Source organism: Eulemur rufifrons, chromosome 28, assembly GCF_041146395.1.
Source record: "Eulemur rufifrons isolate Redbay chromosome 28, OSU_ERuf_1, whole genome shotgun sequence".
NCBI lineage: Eukaryota > Metazoa > Chordata > Mammalia > Primates > Lemuridae > Eulemur > Eulemur rufifrons.
Window position 1 is genome coordinate 2501713 of NC_091010.1, and position 17108 is coordinate 2518820.

Here is a 17108-nt window from a genome sequence, read left to right on the forward strand (position 1 = left end):
TTTTATTCATGGAAGTTTTAGCCCCTGGGTCTTCCTCTCCACCATTCCTTTTGCCATCATCTTCCTCTTTGTACATTTAACTGTCATTTAAAAAAGCAAATTCTCTGTTCTCCCTAGTACTTACTGAGAACAGTGTCTGGAAGCACCTGAGTTGAGGACACTTACTATTGTTTTTATTCCTGTTTGGCATTCCCAGCCAGATTAAGGAATGACGGTTAATCGTAATGCAGGTGTCTGTTTCCTGTAGCAATACCATTTTATTTAGAGATAAAGGCTGTGTTTTGTTTTATTCATTATGATCATAACTAAGAGTATTGCGGCTCAAATAGAACTTTTAAACTCTGCTTTAATGATTAAAGAAAAGATCTCTATAAACTTCACAAAATTTTCTTTTTTGGAAATTTAAGAGTAAAGATGTAGAGAAAGAAGTTAAGGAAGAAATTGACCGTGATGCAGAGGAAAGTGCCAAGAAAAAGCATTTAGATAAGAAGAGAAAACTGAAGGAGATGTTTGATGCAGAATATGATGAAGGAGAAAGCACATATTTTGATGATCTTAAAGGAGAAATGCAGAAACAAGCACAGGTAAGAAAACTCAGTTCCTCTTAGTCTCTTGTCAAGGCTATAACCGACCTAACTTTGGGTCTCTGCTTCTGACCTGCTTCTGTGCCTTTCATCCTGACTCCTGGGTCGAGATGCATGTGAGTGTGTTTATTCATGCGGTGATCTAATTGCTCCTTCAGTCCGAAATTCACCAGAAAAATATCATTACCTATTTTTTATACCAACCATTAGGTGCAGATGAAGCAGAAATCACTGAGACATGGTGGTCACTTTTGAGGATCTCACAGTATAGTGATTTGAGACAGTGTATTATTCACTTCAGTGCAAGTGTTGGCTTCACATTCCAGCTGCTGCTCCCTGATTTGTGGTCTGTGTGGCTTATGCACATACCAGTGCTCTCCAGGGGAAGTTTTCTGAGAACTCTTCTCGGTCGGAGTTCAGAAGGACATATTGAGTGTAAGGTCAGATGTGGAGATGAAGGGAGATAGTGTGGCCTTCGTGCCTGGGGGTGCTGAGCAGGCTGTTTCAGGTGATGATCTCACTCTGAAGGAGACACAGAGAGGTGTTTACAGTTGGTAGTGTCTGAGTTGTGCTTTGTTAGTGGGGCCACCGAGCATCTCTGTAAGCTGGACCATACAAATTAAATATATGATTTGTGAAAATGTGGTTGAAAGGCTTTGCTCAACCTGGGCCTTCATCTAGTCAAAGAAGTATCTCGTGATTAGTCATTAACTTAGTGGTTACAAGTCTATGTTGATCTTTGGCAGACATGAATAACAAATGTAAAACCAGTTCTGAAGTCTTTGCTTCAGCCCATTTACAACTTACGGTTACTTAGAGCCTTGTGGGCCATTGTAAAAGACTTTGAATTTTCACTCAGTGAAGGGAGCCCTTGGACAGTTTGGAGCAGAGGCCAGATATTCATGATCGGCTTCCCTTTGAAAGGATTGCTCTGGCAGAAGTTCAGTCACGCGCAAACCAGGGAGGTGGCAGTAGAGGTGAGACAAAGAGTCACATCTGGATATACTTTATTTGAAAGCTAAGTCAGTAGGATTTCCTAGTGGAGTGAATGTGGGGTGTGTGCGAGGAAATGAGGATGACAAGTAGAAGTTAACTGGAAGGATGGGTTGTCATTAGTTAGGTAGGAAGGCCTCTAGTTGGTGCAGGCTTGTCTGGGAAGGTGATTTGTGGGGTTGGGTAGGTTTGAGGTATGCTCAGACAGTGGAGTGTCAAGTCTAGAGAGAGAGGTCTGGCCAGGGACTCAGATGTACTGTCCTCAGCATATAGATGGCTACTTAAAAGCCACGAGATGGCCTGGGGAGTGAGTGCAGAGATGGGGCAGGTGGAGCAGGACTGATGTGGGTGAGAGGAGGGAGCAGCAGTGGGGCCCGAGCAGTGCCCAAGAGGGAGAAGAAATCTCCAGAGAATGCCAGGCATGCTGGAAGCCACCTGTAGAAGGAGGTGAAACATTGTTCAGTTCTGTTACGTTGACCACGATGTAGACAGAACTAACCACTGGAGTAGGAAGGTGGAGGCCTTTAGTGCCTTGGCAAGCATTTTCATAGAGTGGTGAGTGAAAGTCCAATTCTCATGGATTTAGGAGAATGGGAGCAAAGGAACTGGAGACTGCTACTGTAGAGAACTTTTGTGGGGTTTGCTGCAGAGGGAAGCAGAGAAATGGAGCAGTAGTTGATAGAGGAAGTGGAGTCAAAAGATGATTTTAAGATGAGAGAAATAACAGAGGGCAGGTCTGTTGGAATAAAGTCCAGCAAGAATGGTTGGTATGTAGTAACTTTCTGCCTTCAGGGACATGCATATCTGTGCTGTCCAATATCGTAGCCACTGGCCACATGTTGATGTTGACCACTTGCAGTGTGGCAAGTGTGATTGAGGAACTGAATTTTAAATATTATTTAATTTTAATTTAAGGAGCCACACGTAGCTACCTATTTGGCAGCGCAGAGTCTGGATACAGGTGTAAACGTGGTACAGGATTGACAATGGAAGTTCTTTAGGTTCAAGTGAGTTAGGAAACAGGCATCAGCTGAGAGTGAGGATGAGGGAGGAGGTGTTGGGTGTTTAAAGACAGGAAAAAGTATGAAATAATTGGAGAGTAAGAAAAGAAGGTGTGGACTGGGGAAGTTTTGAGTGTGGACATTCAGGGCTCCTCTCAGAGCTGTTTACATTTGCTGAATGTTGGAGCAACAGAGAAGAAAACAGTTGGGACATATTCTGAACAAACTGTAGGGATATTTATATAAAATATAAAAATAATTTATATTATTTTTAATAGGTTATGGCTAAATAATTCTGTCCTTGGTTTATTTAGGAAGTACTCACGTTTTAATATTAATCTTATGTTTATTAAAAATAACGGCATTATGAGTTTCCCCCCTCTTACATGCAGCTTAATCGGGCAGAATTTGAAGATCAAGATGATGAAGCCAGAGTTCAGTATGAGGGTTTTCGACCTGGGATGTATGTCCGAATTGAGATTGAGAATGTTCCTTGTGAATTTGTGCTGAACTTTGACCCCCATTACCCAGTTGTTCTGGGTGGTCTGGGCAACAGTGAGGGCAATGTCGGATATGTGCAGGTAGGTGCCCTGTGCTGCATGTTTGGCAACTGAGGGTCTTTGGATGTGCTCTCCACCGGGCATCTTACTGAACTCTCTTCTTCCCTCAGATGCGTCTGAAGAAACATCGCTGGTATAAGAAAATTCTCAAGTCGCGAGATCCAGTAATTTTTTCTGTAGGATGGAGGCGGTTTCAGACCATCCCACTTTATTATATTGAAGACCACAATGGAAGACAAAGGCTTCTAAAATATACCCCACAGCACATGCATTGTGGAGCGACCTTTTGGGGTAAAATGTGATTAGAATAACTTGCTTGTAGGTTAATTTAAACCTTTAGGCTGTGTCATTATAGCTTTGTTCTTTTCCTTTCATGAAATCCCAATTCATAAGATTTTTCTGTCTTTTGGGGGGTGGGGGGTTTTGGAGTAATATACGTAAGACAGAATCCAGAATTTGTGGTTTACTATATTCCCTATTTTCCTGTTTTCTTTAAGGTCCTGTCACTCCGCAGGGAACTGGGTTCTTGGCAATACAGTCTGTCAGTGGCATGATGGTAACTGCCTTGGATGGTTTATTTTATAGATTGTGTTTCAGAAATATATCTTGAATATGGATTATTATGTACATGAAATTTTGAGTCGAAAATTACTCATTTTTAATATGTAATATAAAGTAAATTTCTTTTTGCTTTTAATCTTCCTATATGCTTTTAAGTAGGGTATGGGAGTAGATATGGCGAAGTAGAAGAATTACAATGATATGAAGATAATTTATTGCGCATTTTTGGGACGTATTTAGCTAAGAAAGTACTTATGCAGTGTTCCTCATGTGCTAAGCAGTATACTAACTAGGTACTGAGGATACGTACTAGACCAGCTAGACATGAGTTTACCCTCCTAGTCATGCTGGCTTAGCAAAGTATGTTCACTCATCTTCATTTGACCCGTCAGAGTAAGTTTCATTGGCCCCATTTAACAGAGAAGAAAACAAAATAATGAGCAGAGGGAATCTGCTCTAGAGGGCCAAAATTTAATTTCTTAAACATTGCAACTGTATTTTTATTTTCCATTTCATTCCAAATAGATTGTGAAATTATGTTCTTATGAAATCAGTCTCAGGAAAGTAGTCAACTTATCATCATTAGTTTGGCTTACCAGTATTAAAATTTTAGATTGTTTCTGTTAAAATACTGTGTTTCATGTTCAGATGTTCTCTCTTGTTCTTTCCTTAGCTGATTGTAAGCGAAGTACACTTGGTAATTTATTGCATCACAGAGAATTGTAGGTTTTGTCTTGCTGATATTATTCCTACATTCAAATTTTGGGGTTCCTTTTAGCCTGATTTCCGGATAGCTGCCACAGGAGTTGTCCTTGATCTGGATAAGTCCATAAAAATTGTGAAGAAATTAAAGCTAACTGGTTTTCCATATAAAATTTTCAAGAACACTTCATTTATTAAGGTCTGTATATCTACATAGTCACATATTTATAAATGTATATATTGTTAAAGGAGGAATGAAATACTCTAAATTATGGGTCTAATGTTTTCAGAAAAGTATTGGAAATCTTTTATAAACTGGATCTTTAATATTTTCATTTACTTTTTTATGTTGGTCTCTGTGTTACCTAAATATGCTGAAAAATCTTAAGGTGAAGTAAAACATATTTCATAATTGAGGCTATTACTTGTTGCTCCCATGTGAAGCCGCCACAGAACTGATATTGAAAATATATAATTTTATGCACTGGGTTTTATTTCCTACTTTTTGGTTTGTGTTAAGAAAGGGGAAAAAATCACATGTTTAACCATTCAGTAGAAAAATAGACAAACCAATTTATAGGAAACTTAGCAAGAATGCAGAGAAATGGACACACTGTTCTGCAGTATTTTGGGAGATTAGTTTGAGCAGCTTTTATTGAAAATTTCATTAGGGGGCATATTTCCATTAAAAACAGTTAAGATCATAAAATGTTCTTTCCGTATAATGTAATAATACCCCCGGCTTTTGTCTAGCTCTTTTTAGTTTTTAAGTGCATGCACCTAAGTAATTGAATTTGAGCTGCAGTCCAACCTGTGAGATACCAGCAAAGGCTACCTAGGCCAGTTCAGTCTAATAAATACCTCTTTGACTTTCTCTTCTACAGAGATACCAGTGATGAGTATGCTAATGAGCCCACAGTAGAGTCTTGATTAATGTTATTTTGGGGAAAATAAAATAAAGTTGTATTCTTTTTGAGGTAGTAATTTCACTTTTAGGGGGCAAAATACATTTTGATTATTATATCATCCTTAAATTAGTTGTTCTTGTTTTTTAACCAAGGATATATTTATGAACATAGAGGTAAAGTATATGATTCTATGTGTATGTGTTTTTATTTTTATATGCCTGTAGGGAATGTTTAATTCTGCCTTGGAGGTGGCCAAATTTGAAGGTGCTGTGATTCGAACTGTCAGTGGAATAAGGGGACAGATCAAGAAAGCACTCCGGGCTCCAGAAGGAGCTTTCCGGGCCACCTTTGAGGATAAGTTGCTGATGAGTGGTAAATATCCTTTGTGGCGTATGCAAGGCAGTGTATTACTGTTCATTATTGTTTTCTAGCGAGAGTTGAGTAGAGGTTGGAGTTCAAGTCTCTAGAAAGTCAGAGTCAGCTCCACCTCTCCCCAGTTGGAGCACATTATGCAGCGTGACCATTCACGTTGTGTCTGCAGCCCCTTGGTCACCCTCCGTAAAAGTGTTGTGATATACGAGTAATTTACTTAGTGAAGTCCCTCTTCGAGTACTGTGCAACCAGGTAGAGAAGTTTGTGGTGAAATTTGGGGTTTTTTTCCTTGGCGAAATGGATATTAATCTTCTTTTGAAAATGTTAAAGTAAATTTCCTCTCTTTCCAGATATTGTCTTCATGCGAACATGGTATCCTGTCTCCATTCCAGCCTTCTATAACCCAGTCACATCTTTGTTGAAACCAGTGGGTGAGAAAGACACCTGGTCAGGGATGCGAACAACAGGTCAACTCAGGCTTGCCCATGGCATCAAACTAAAGCCCAGCAAGGATTCCCTGTATAAGGTACAGGTTGTGTGTGTGTTAACGCAGATGGCAGCATCTGCTCTTACAGATAGGGAGTCACACAGATGTTTTTATATGTAATATCTTATGTGCTTTGAATTTTAAAGTATAAAGTCTAACATTAAATTTGAACAATTGTATATTCATAGAATGTTTTAGAAAAGGAACATGGGAAAATGGTAATAGTGGGGTTTTTCTTCTGGATTGAAAAAGAGACTTAAACTTTTTTTAAAAATAAATTTTGTGTATATTTGAGGTTTACAACATGATATAAAAAACATAGACAGTGAAATGGTTACTATAGCGAAGTGACTTAACGTATCTGCTATCTCACAGTTACTTTTTTTGTGTGACAGGAGCAGCTAAAATCTACATATTTAACAAAAATCCCCAATAGAATACATTTTTATTAACTATAGTCCTCTCATTGTACATTAGATTTCTAGACTTGTTCATCCTACACATCGACTTCTTTATATTTTTTTACCTTATCTCCCCTTTTTCTGTGTTAATTTTTATTTCTTCTTTGGAGAAATGTCTGTTCAGGTCCTTTGCCCATTTTTTAATTGGGTTATTTGTTTTTCTACTATTAAAATAGTTTGTAAGAGTTCTTTATAAATTTTGGATATTAACCCTTTATCAGATATGTGGTTTACACATATGTTTTCCTGGTCTATAGGTTGCCTTTTCATTTTGCTGTGACGATTTGTTTATTTTGCTATGCAGAATCTTTTTAGTTTGATATAGTCCACTTATTTATTTTTCAATTTGTAGTCTGGCCTTTGGTGTGATATCCAGAAATCATTGCCAAGGTCAAGGGGATTTTCCGCTATGTTCTCTTGTAGGAGTTTTATGGTTTCAGGTCTTATTTAGGTCTTGCATCCATTTTGAGTTGATTTTTGTATAGGGTGTAAGATAAAGGTCCATTTCCATTCATTTGCATGTAGAAATCTAGTTCCCCCAGCACCATTTATTAAAGAGATTCCTTCCCCATTGTGTCCTCTTGGTTGCCCTTGTCAAAAATTAATTGATATGAAATATGTTTGAATTTACTTATATGCTCTCTGTTCTGTTCCGTTGGTCTGTGTTTCTGTTTTTATGCCAATCCCATACTGTTTTGATTATTATAGCTTTGTAATATAATTTTAAATCAGGAAGTGTGATACCTCCAACTTTGTTTTTCTCAGTATTGCATTGGTTGGTTGGGGTCTTTTGTTCTGTATGTATTTTAGGATTGTTTTTTCTATTTCTGTGAAGAATGCTGTTGGACTTTTGATATGGATTGCATTAAATCTGTCTATTTGCTTTGGGTAGTATGGACATTTTAACAATATTAATTCTTCCAATCTACAAACATAGAATATCTTTATTTATTTTTGGGTTTTTTTTGTTTGTTTGTTTGTTTGTTTGTTTTTTGAGACAGAGTCTCGCTCTGTTGCCCGGGCTAGAGTGCCATGGTGTCAGCCTAGCTCACAGCAACTTAAAACTCCTGGGATCAAGCAATCCTTCTGCCTCAGCCTCCCGAGTAGCTGGGACTACAGCATGTGCCACCATGCCTGGTTAATTTTTTTTTTATATATATATTTTTAGCTGTCCAGATCATTTCTTTCTATTTTTAGTAGAGACGGGGTCTTGCTCTTGCTCAGGCTGGTCTTGAACTCCTGACCTCAAGCAATCCTCCCAGAGTGCTAGGATTACAGGCGTGAGCCACCGTGCCCGGCCTATTTGTGTATTATTAAATTTCTTTCATCAATGTTTTATAGTTTTCAGTGTTCTTATCTTTCACCTCCTTTGCCAAATTTATTCTTAAATATGGGATTGTTTTCTTGATTTCTTTTGCAGCTAAGTCTAATATTATTTGTACATAGAAATGCGACTGATTTTTATGTTGATTTTGTATTAATATCTTGCAAGTTTACTGAATTCATTTATTAGTTCTGACAGGGTTTTTTGTGGAATCTTTGGATTTTCTTATGTAGAGGATCATATCATGTGCAAATAGAGATAATTTTACTGTTTTTTCTGATTTGGATGCTTTTTGGTTTTTGTTGTTTTTTTCTTGTTTGATTGCTCTTGCTAATACTTCCAGTACTGTGTTGAATAAAAATGATGAGAGTGGGTATCCCTGTCTTGCACTCAATCTTAGTAGAAAAGCTTTCAGTTGTTCCCCATTGATTATTATGTTAGCTGTGGATTTTTTATAAATGGCCTTTACTGTGTTAAGGAACTTTCCTTCTATACTTGTACCATTAAGAGGTTTTATCAAGAAAAGATGCAGAACTTTGTCAAATGCTTTTTCTGTATCAGTTGAGATGATCATGTGGTTTTTATCTTTCATTCTGTTAATGTGATATATCACATTGATTGATTTACATGTGTTTAACCAATCTTGCGTGCCAGGGATAAATTAGTAGAGAAATCAATCCCACTTGATTTTTGATGTATTGTTGAATTCCATTTGCTAATATTTTATTGAGGATTTTTGTATTGTTGAATTCCATTTGCTAATATTTTATTGAGGATTTTTGTATCAGTGTTTGATTTATCAGAGATATGGCCTATAGTTTATTGTTGTTTCTTTGTCTGGCTTAGGTATTAAGGTGATGCTGGCTTAGTAAAATGTGTTTGGAAGTATTTCCTCTATTTTTGGAAGGGTTTAAGAAGTATTGGTAATAATTCTTCTTGGAATGTTTGGTAGAATTTAGTCATGAAGCCATCTTGTTATTGTTCTGCTCAAGCTTTCTGTTTCTGTTTCTTCCTGATTAAATCTTAGATGGTAGGTGATATTTTTCTAGAAATTTGTCCATTTTTTCTAGGTTATCCAATTTGTTGGCATATAATTGTTCATAATAGTCCCTTATGATCCTTTTTATTTCTTAGGCATCTGTTGTAATGTCTCCACTTTTATTTCTGATTTTATTTATTTGAATCTTCTTTCTTTTTTTCTTAGTCTGTCTGGCTAGAGGTTTGCCAATTCTTGTTTATTTTTTTAAAGAATCAACTCTTGGTTTTATTGATTTCTCCTCCCCCCCATGGTTTTTCTGTTGTCTATTTGATTTATTTCTGCTCTGATCTTTATTATTTTCTTTCTTCTGCTAATGTTGGATTTATTTTATTCTTTTTCTAGCTTCTTGAGATGTAATGTTAGGCTCTTTATTTGGGATCTTTCTTTCTTTTTTTTAACGTAGGCATTTCTTGCTATAAGCTTTCCTCTTGGAACTGTTTTTGTTGCATCCTATAGGTTTTGATATGTTGTGTTTCAATTGTTGTTTGCCTCAAGGTATTTTTGATTTCTTCTTTGATCCATTGGTTGTTCAGGAGCATGTTGTTTAATTTCTACATATTTGTAAATTTTTCAAGATTCCTCCTGTTACTGATTTCTTGTTTTATACGGTTGTGGTTGGAAACAATACTAGATGTGATTTCAGTCTTCTTGAATTTGTTTAGACTTGTTTTATGACCTAACATATGGTTAGCCTGGGGAATGTTCCATGTGTGTTAGGGAATAATGTATGTTCTGCTGCTGTTGGATCGAAAGTTTTATATAAGTCTGTAGGATTTTGGTTTGAAGTGCAGATCAAATGTAGTATTTCCTTATTAATTTTCTATCTGGTTGATAATTGAAAGTGGGATATTGTAGTCCCCTACTATTGTATTGCTATGTATTTCTTCCTTCATGTCCACTGATATTTGCTATATACATTTAGGTACTTTGCTGTTATGTCCTCCTGATGAATTGAACCTTTATCATTAAATAATGACCTCCTTTGTCTTTTGTAATGGTTTTTGACGTGAAGGCTATTTTCTCTAAGTATAGCTACCCCTGTTCTCTTTTGATTACTGTTTGCGTGGAATGTCTTTTTTCATCACTTCACTTTTAGCTTATATATGTTTCTAAAGCTAAAATGGGTCTCTTATTGGCAGTGTATGGTTGACTTTTTAAAAAACTCACTCAGCCACTCTGTCTTTTGATTGGAGACTTTAATCTATCTACTTTCAAGACTACTATGGATAGCTAAGGACTTCTGCCATTTTGTTAATTGTTTTCTGGTGGTTTTGTAGATTCTTTGTTCTTTGCATCGTTTCTTATTGTATACTTTTGGAATTTGATGATTTTCTGTAGTGCTAAGCTTTGATTCCTGTCTCTTTTCTTGTTTATGTATCTACTGTAGTTTTTTGCTTTGAGGTTACTCTGAGGGCTTACATAAAACATCCTATGATTATAATAGACAACTTTAAGCTAATAACAATTTAACTTTGGTCACATACAAATACTCTAGACTTTTACCCTCCCCTCACAATTTATATTTTTATTACCACAATTTACAATTTCTTATATTGTATATTCCTTAACAATTTGTTGTAGCTGTAGTTATGTTTGACCATTTTGACTTTTAATCTTCATACTAGAGATTTAAAACAGGGTATTTTTCCTTCATTTCCGAAGGCCAGCTTTGCTGGGTATAACATTCTTGGCTGGCAAGTTTTTGGTTTTTTTCCTTTCAGCGCTTCGACTGTATCATCCCATTCTCTCCTGGTCTGCAAGATTTCTGTTTAGACATCGACTGATAGTCCAATAGGGACTTGTATGTGACTTGATACTTTTCTCTTGCTACTTTTAAAATTCTCTTTCTCTTTGACTTTTGACATTTTGATTATACTGTGCCTTGATGAGAACTTCTCTGTGTTCAACCTGTTTGGGGATCTTTGAGCTTCATGAATATGGATGTCCACATCTCTCCCAAGATTTGTGAAGTTTTCAGCGATTATTTTCTTAAATAATCTTTCTGTGCCTTTCTCCATCACTTCCATAATGCAAACATTTGTTTGCTTAATGGTGTTTCATAAGTTCAATAGGCTTTTTTCAAGCTTTTTTATTCCCCGCCTCCCCCCCCCGACTGGATTGTTTCAAAAGACCTGTCTTCAAGTTCAGAGATTCTTTCCTGTGCATGATCCGGTCTGATGTTGAAACGCTGTTGTATTTTTTATTTCATTCATTGAATTATTATAGCTCCAAGATTTCAGTTTGGTTCTTTTTTATGATTTCTATTTCTGTTGAATTTCTCTTTCAGATCACTAATTGTTTTTCTGATTTCATTGAATTGTCTCTTTGTATTCTCATGTATCTTGCTGAGTTTCCTTAAGATCCTTATTTTTAATTCCTTTTCAGGCAATTTGTAAATTTTTGTTTCTTTGGAGTCAGTTACTAGAGAATTACTGTGATTCTTCGGTGGTGTCATGTTTCCTATGTACCTGCATCGATGTCTGCAATTCTGGTGGAACAGTCACCGCTTCCAAACTTTACAGAGTGTGTTTCCTAGGGAGAGACTTTCATCCACACAGGTCTTTGGGTACAGGTTTGGAAGGCTGCCATGGCTTAGGTTCCAAGTGGATGCAATGGGATCTGCATCTGTACAGAATCTGCCTCTGTGCAAATTCTTCAGCTGTGATCAACATCAGCAATGACTGCTGGTGCCTCAGAGGTTTAGTTAGGCTGCAGGAGTTTGTGGCAGTGTATGCTGTTAGAGTCCTCATGGCAAGGGCTCTTAGGGTCTTCCTGTTCTCATTTTCCCCCCAGTGAGAGTCTTAGCTGAGGTGATCCTTCTTGGCATTGGATCTGACATGACCCACAAGCAGCTGCAGTGGTGCTGGGTTCCAGGGCACAAGTGCCCAGAGCAGCTGTGGAGTCCAGGTCCAGGGCTTAGGGTCTTGTGAACCTGCTGTGGCACCTGGGATTTGGGGCACAGGTTCACTCCGAGGTACAGGGAGATGCATGTACCCCACAAAGCTGGGGCCTTTGGCTCTGAGGTGCACTCCAGCTGCGTAGGCCTACAGAGCCTGGCCTGGCTCTGGGAAAGTGTGCTCTGGAATTTCAGGCCCTGGATTATAGGGCACAGCTACAATTAGGAAACCAGAGCCAGTAGGGCATAGTAGCAACACACCCCAGGGGACGAGGCACCACGTAGTGGTGACTTTGGACCCTGCAATGGAGGGATATGGCAGTATCTTGGGCTCTGTGAGGCCAGGTGCAGCATCAGGAAGTACTTAGGAATGGCAGAGTGCGGCTGTAGCTTGGGTTGGCTCTGAGGAGTAGGGCGCAGCACAGCAACCATTTTACTCCTTGAGGAGGCAGGTTGCCTCAGCAGTTTAGATTTTAGGGTCAGTTCAGTTCCAGGAAAGCAGGGTGCTGCAGTTGTTTGTCCTGCAGGGCGGGGCACCCCAGCTCAGCCAATGCTTTGTTTCCCTGGGATGCATGTGCTGCATTGGCTCAGCCAAAGCACCTGTTCTTTATGAAGTGGGGTACTGCTTCAGCTCTGGTGCCAGGGAGTGTGACTGCTCTGGATGACCAAGGCACAGATTTACCAGTAGGTAGGGTGCCAAGTCAATTCAGGCTCTGAGGGGCCAAGCATGGCAGCCTGGCACCTCAGGATAGGATGTATGCTGTGGTTTGGATGGGGTTTGTCCCTGCCAAAACTTACATTGAAATTTGATTCTCAATGTGGTGATGTTTGGGAGGTGGGGCCTAGTGGGAAATATTTGGGTCATGGGGCAGATCCTTCATGAATCTATTGTGCCATCGATTAGTTACCAGAGATTGCAATGTTATAAATGTGAGTTCAGCTTCCTGGACTCTCTCTTGCTTCTTCGCTTTGATATGTAATCTCTTTGCATGCATCTGTTTCCCCTTCCACTTTCTGCAATGGGTTGAAGCAGCATGAGAGCCTCACAGATGGGCTCCCAGGTCTTGAATTTTCCAGTCACCAGAACTGTGAGCCAAATAAACGTCTTTTTAAAATAAAGTACCCAGTCTCAGGTATTTTATAGCAACATTAAATGGACTAAGACAGTGTATCAGCAGCTCAGGGGTGGTGGGCCAGCAGGTGGGGGTGGTGTGGGGTGAGAAAGCCTCAGGGATGGAAGGGTGCAGTGGCTACTCACCCCTGCAGCGGGACACACTCCAGCAGAGTTCCCAGTTCCAAGATGGCACATCTGCAGCGTTGGTTGTGGGGGCAGGGCACGGTGTCAGCTCCTTCTCTGGGGGAGCGCAGCTGTCTGGACTGCTGTCTGGACTCCAGGTGGCTCGCTTAGCTAGCCTGGACTCCAGGTGGCTCGCTTAGCTAGGCTTAGCACTTGTAGGGGGTGCTGAGGTCCTCCCTGTAGGGAGCAGTCCGCCGGGTTCAGGCTGATCCTGACTGGGAGATGGGGGCCAGAGGCATGTTGTTGCCTTCCCATTATGTGACCATCCTGGTTTCTGTGTTCTACTGGATTTTTGCCACCCCTTTGATGTGCTCTGGCACTCTCCTTTGGTTATTTTCATCAAAATATAGTTGTTTATTTGTTGCTTTGGCTATCCTTGTGGTGGGGGGACAAGCGCAAGGGGATTCTGATTGGCATCTTGCTGATATCACTCCCTCTTCAACTCTTCGTTGTGTATTTTTTTGAACTTTATACTCTTTGAACTTTGTCCTCCACCATATACATGTATTTTTAAAATGTTAATGTGATAATTTTTATTGAAGCAATGTGGTTTTTTATTAAATTTTTAATGTTTTAGTAAACTTTTTATTGAAATGTTAACATACATACAGAAAAATGTCCAAATCCTAAGTGTACAGCTCAGTGAATTGCAGGACACTGAAGCCGCCATGCCCTGGACCAAGCAATAGAACTCCCAACACAGCAGAAGCCCCTTCTCCCAGGCCCTGTTCGTCTCCTCCTCAACGATAGCTACTGTCCCAACTCCTGACATGGAGATTAGTTTTGCCTGATTTTGAGTTTTCTAAAATATAGCACACACTATTTTTCTTGGCTTCTTTGATTCTATCTTAGAGGCATCGGCCATATTCTTGTGTATGGCAGACATTCATTTATTACTATTGTTGAGTTCCATTATGTGACAGTGTCATAGTTTATCTCTATCCATTGATGGATAAAAATGATTTCCAGTTCTTGGTCATTATAATGCTGCCCTGAACACTAGGTCTTCGGTGTGTGAGTTGTTTGGTGGATGCACTTCTGTTGGAAGACCCCCGGGGGCGGGGTGGGGGGAGTTGTGGACTCCAGGGTGCGTGTGTACTCAGCTTCAGTGCAGGAGGCCTGGAGTGTTCTGGGGTCACAGCAGCTTAGCGTCCACCCACAGCTCCATAGAGTTCTCGTCCTTCCACTGCCTTGCCGATAGTTGGCCTGTCAGTATTGTTTAGTTCAGGTTTTCAGTGCCTGTCTGGATTCCCACTTTCATTTAGATTTTGGTCTCAGAACTTCATTACTTTCTTCACAGCTTAACAATGCATTTGAAAAGATTTATTTGTTTTAATCTAGGATGTTATTCAGTTGTTTTGTAATAAGATGGTAGTTTGAGGTTTCATTCTGCTCTTCTGCTAGAAACAGAAGTCCCCAGGCATTATTCTTTTTATAAAATAGTTAATAAAATTTTGGGTCAACTTGCATGAATTTTTATTCAAGTATACTTGAAGATGTGGTACCATTACCCAGGTGTGGTGCTTACACTTTTGTGAGAAGGACATTTCTCTGAATTCTTTAAAGCAATTTGGGTGTCTTAGCAGAGAATTTTGAATATTATTGTGGATGATGTCTTTAATAATAAATTTAAAGACAGAAGAGAAATATTCTCTATGTAGTTGATGCTGACCTTGGTAAAGGCTGAGGGCAAAACTTGCAACTTTCAATGTTTCTGAGGCAGTTAGGAATTTTGGTCATTTTACTTAATTTAAATGGAACTTAGATTACCTTGAAAATGCAGTGTAAAGTGTTTTGTCTTCATCTGTTGTTTTTTGTTTGTTTTATTTTTCTTCTTATTTCAGCATATTGTGGGGGTACAAAAGTTTAGGTTACGTATATTGCCCTTGCTCCCCCACCCCTCCACCCTGAGCTTCATCTATTGTTTGAATCTCACTTTTTTCAGCCAGCTTTCTATTAGAAACAGAATAAAGTTAAACATCTTAATTAGAACCAGGGATCAGGACGCTTTGGCTGCTGATTAGAGGAAGAACTCCGTCCTTAAATCAAGAGAGTTTGATAGTCAAGATGAAAAGCTAGATTATTCTTGTTAAGGTGGAAAACAATCGCTTCAGTCCTCTAAAGATAAGTGCCCTGAATTTTCTGTTAAAAGAAACTTTGGAAGCCGATGCAGGAGGATTGCTTGAGGTCAGCAGTTTGAGACCAGCTTGAGCAAGAGTGAGACCCCCTTTCTACGAAAAATAGAACACTTAGCTGGATGTGGTGGTGTGCACCTGTAGTCCAGCTACTTGGGAGGCTGAGACAGGAGGATCCCTTGAGCCCAGGAGTTCAAGGCTATAGTGAACTATGACTGTGCCACTTTACTCCAGCCTGGGTGACAGAGTGAGACCCTGTCTCTAAAACAAACAAACAAAAACTTTGGATCTGTTCAGTTTGCTCTGTTGAGACCCCATAGTTCCATGCCAAAGAAATGGGTACAATTGATTTTTGGGAAGTTATAAATGAATATAATCTGCTCTTCTGTTTGCCTAGAGTTGTGAATGTTCACTGAGGTGGTCTGTATTTGATGAATGGTTGAGTCCTGGTTTCTGAGGGACAGCAGACTAGTTTTACTGATCTTGTGGAAAAGTTAATCGATGAGATTTTATGCAGAAGTTTTAAATGCACATACATCATAGTTCACGTGTGTCACAGTCTTTGTTTTCTTTTTCTTTTTAGCCAATTCTGAGGCAAAAGAAACATTTTAATTCATTGCACATTCCAAAAGCTTTGCAGAAGGCCTTGCCATTTAAGAACAAGCCCAAGACCCAGGCAAAGGCAGGCAAAGTGCCGAAGGACAGGAGGAGACCGGCCGTCATACGTGAGCCTCACGAAAGGAAGGTACTGTCGCCAGGTGGCTTACCACATGTTGCATTTAGTTATGAAAGTAGCACACTTGGCATTTCTACTGCATTCTCAGTTTTCATCAGGAAAAGGGTAAGGGCCAGAGTTATTCAAGGCAATAGAATTGGAAGTTAGAGGAAGGGCCAGAGTCCCTGTGCATTTTAATAGGGAGTAACAGGCACATGTCGGGAACCACTCTGTCCTCGTTGTTTGCACACAGTATCCACAGAGTGATTAACTGAGGTGGTTTTGTGGTAAAGGTAAAATACGCTCACACATGTATCTCCATGCCTGTTGTGATTTCCTAGGTGAGGGTGAATTTTCACTGAGTTACTATTTATGTGGATCGTGGATTGCCTTTAGTTGTGATACCACCAGCCAGGGTGTTGGCCGCTGAAACACAGAATGCAAGCGTGCCGTGACTCGGGGGGCGCTCTGATGCTCACTGTGTCTGTCTTGTCAGATCCTTGCACTGCTGGATGCTCTGAGCACGGTGCACAGACAGAAGATGAAGAAGACCAAGGAGCAGCGGCACCTGCACAATAAAGAGCACTTCCAAGTAAAGCAGAAGGAGCAGGAGGAGAAGCTGAAGCGACAGAAGGACCTCAAGAAGAAGCTCTTCCGAATTCAGGGTCAGAAGGAAAGAAGAAATCAGCAGTCCAGTCTGAAGGGGGCTGAGGAGCAATTGAAGTGAGCCTTCGGAATGGAGGGGCTGTCCTCAGGATCTGCAGAGACAGATGGTTTCAGATATCACAGTGCTTGTAAACTGCAAGTTGGGGGGCCAGAGCCCCAGGGAGACGTCTTTGTGGGATGCATCACCCAGACTGTGCCTTCGAGAGGAGGAGTGGAGGAGGGAGGAGACAGCACTGGTAGGACACATGTTCATTCTCAGCTATGGTTATGTGGATTCTCTTACTTTCCTTTACCTATCTCCGTTTCATTATTTTGTGCTACAAAGATATCATTAAAATATTTTCCTGTTAATTTTGGCTTAGTAATTTTCATTAGGGATGAATGCCTGACAGTTGATTGTGGGTGTT

The 17108-nt window shown here is 39.7% G+C and overlaps 1 protein-coding gene across 1 annotated transcript in view; it reads left to right on the top strand.

Annotated features, from left to right (window-relative positions):
• The window catches only part of BMS1 (BMS1 ribosome biogenesis factor), a 54568-nt gene extending 37460 nt beyond the window's left edge, over nucleotides 1–17108 (top strand). The window contains exons 15-23 of the mRNA XM_069460250.1: nucleotides 408–584; nucleotides 2971–3159; nucleotides 3249–3429; nucleotides 3636–3694; nucleotides 4478–4600; nucleotides 5534–5681; nucleotides 6032–6207; nucleotides 15904–16065; nucleotides 16532–17108. Coding sequence (XP_069316351.1) covers nucleotides 408–584; nucleotides 2971–3159; nucleotides 3249–3429; nucleotides 3636–3694; nucleotides 4478–4600; nucleotides 5534–5681; nucleotides 6032–6207; nucleotides 15904–16065; nucleotides 16532–16762 — 1446 coding nt within the window. The 3' untranslated portion in view covers nucleotides 16763–17108. The remainder of the gene's footprint in view (nucleotides 1–407; nucleotides 585–2970; nucleotides 3160–3248; nucleotides 3430–3635; nucleotides 3695–4477; nucleotides 4601–5533; nucleotides 5682–6031; nucleotides 6208–15903; nucleotides 16066–16531) is intronic.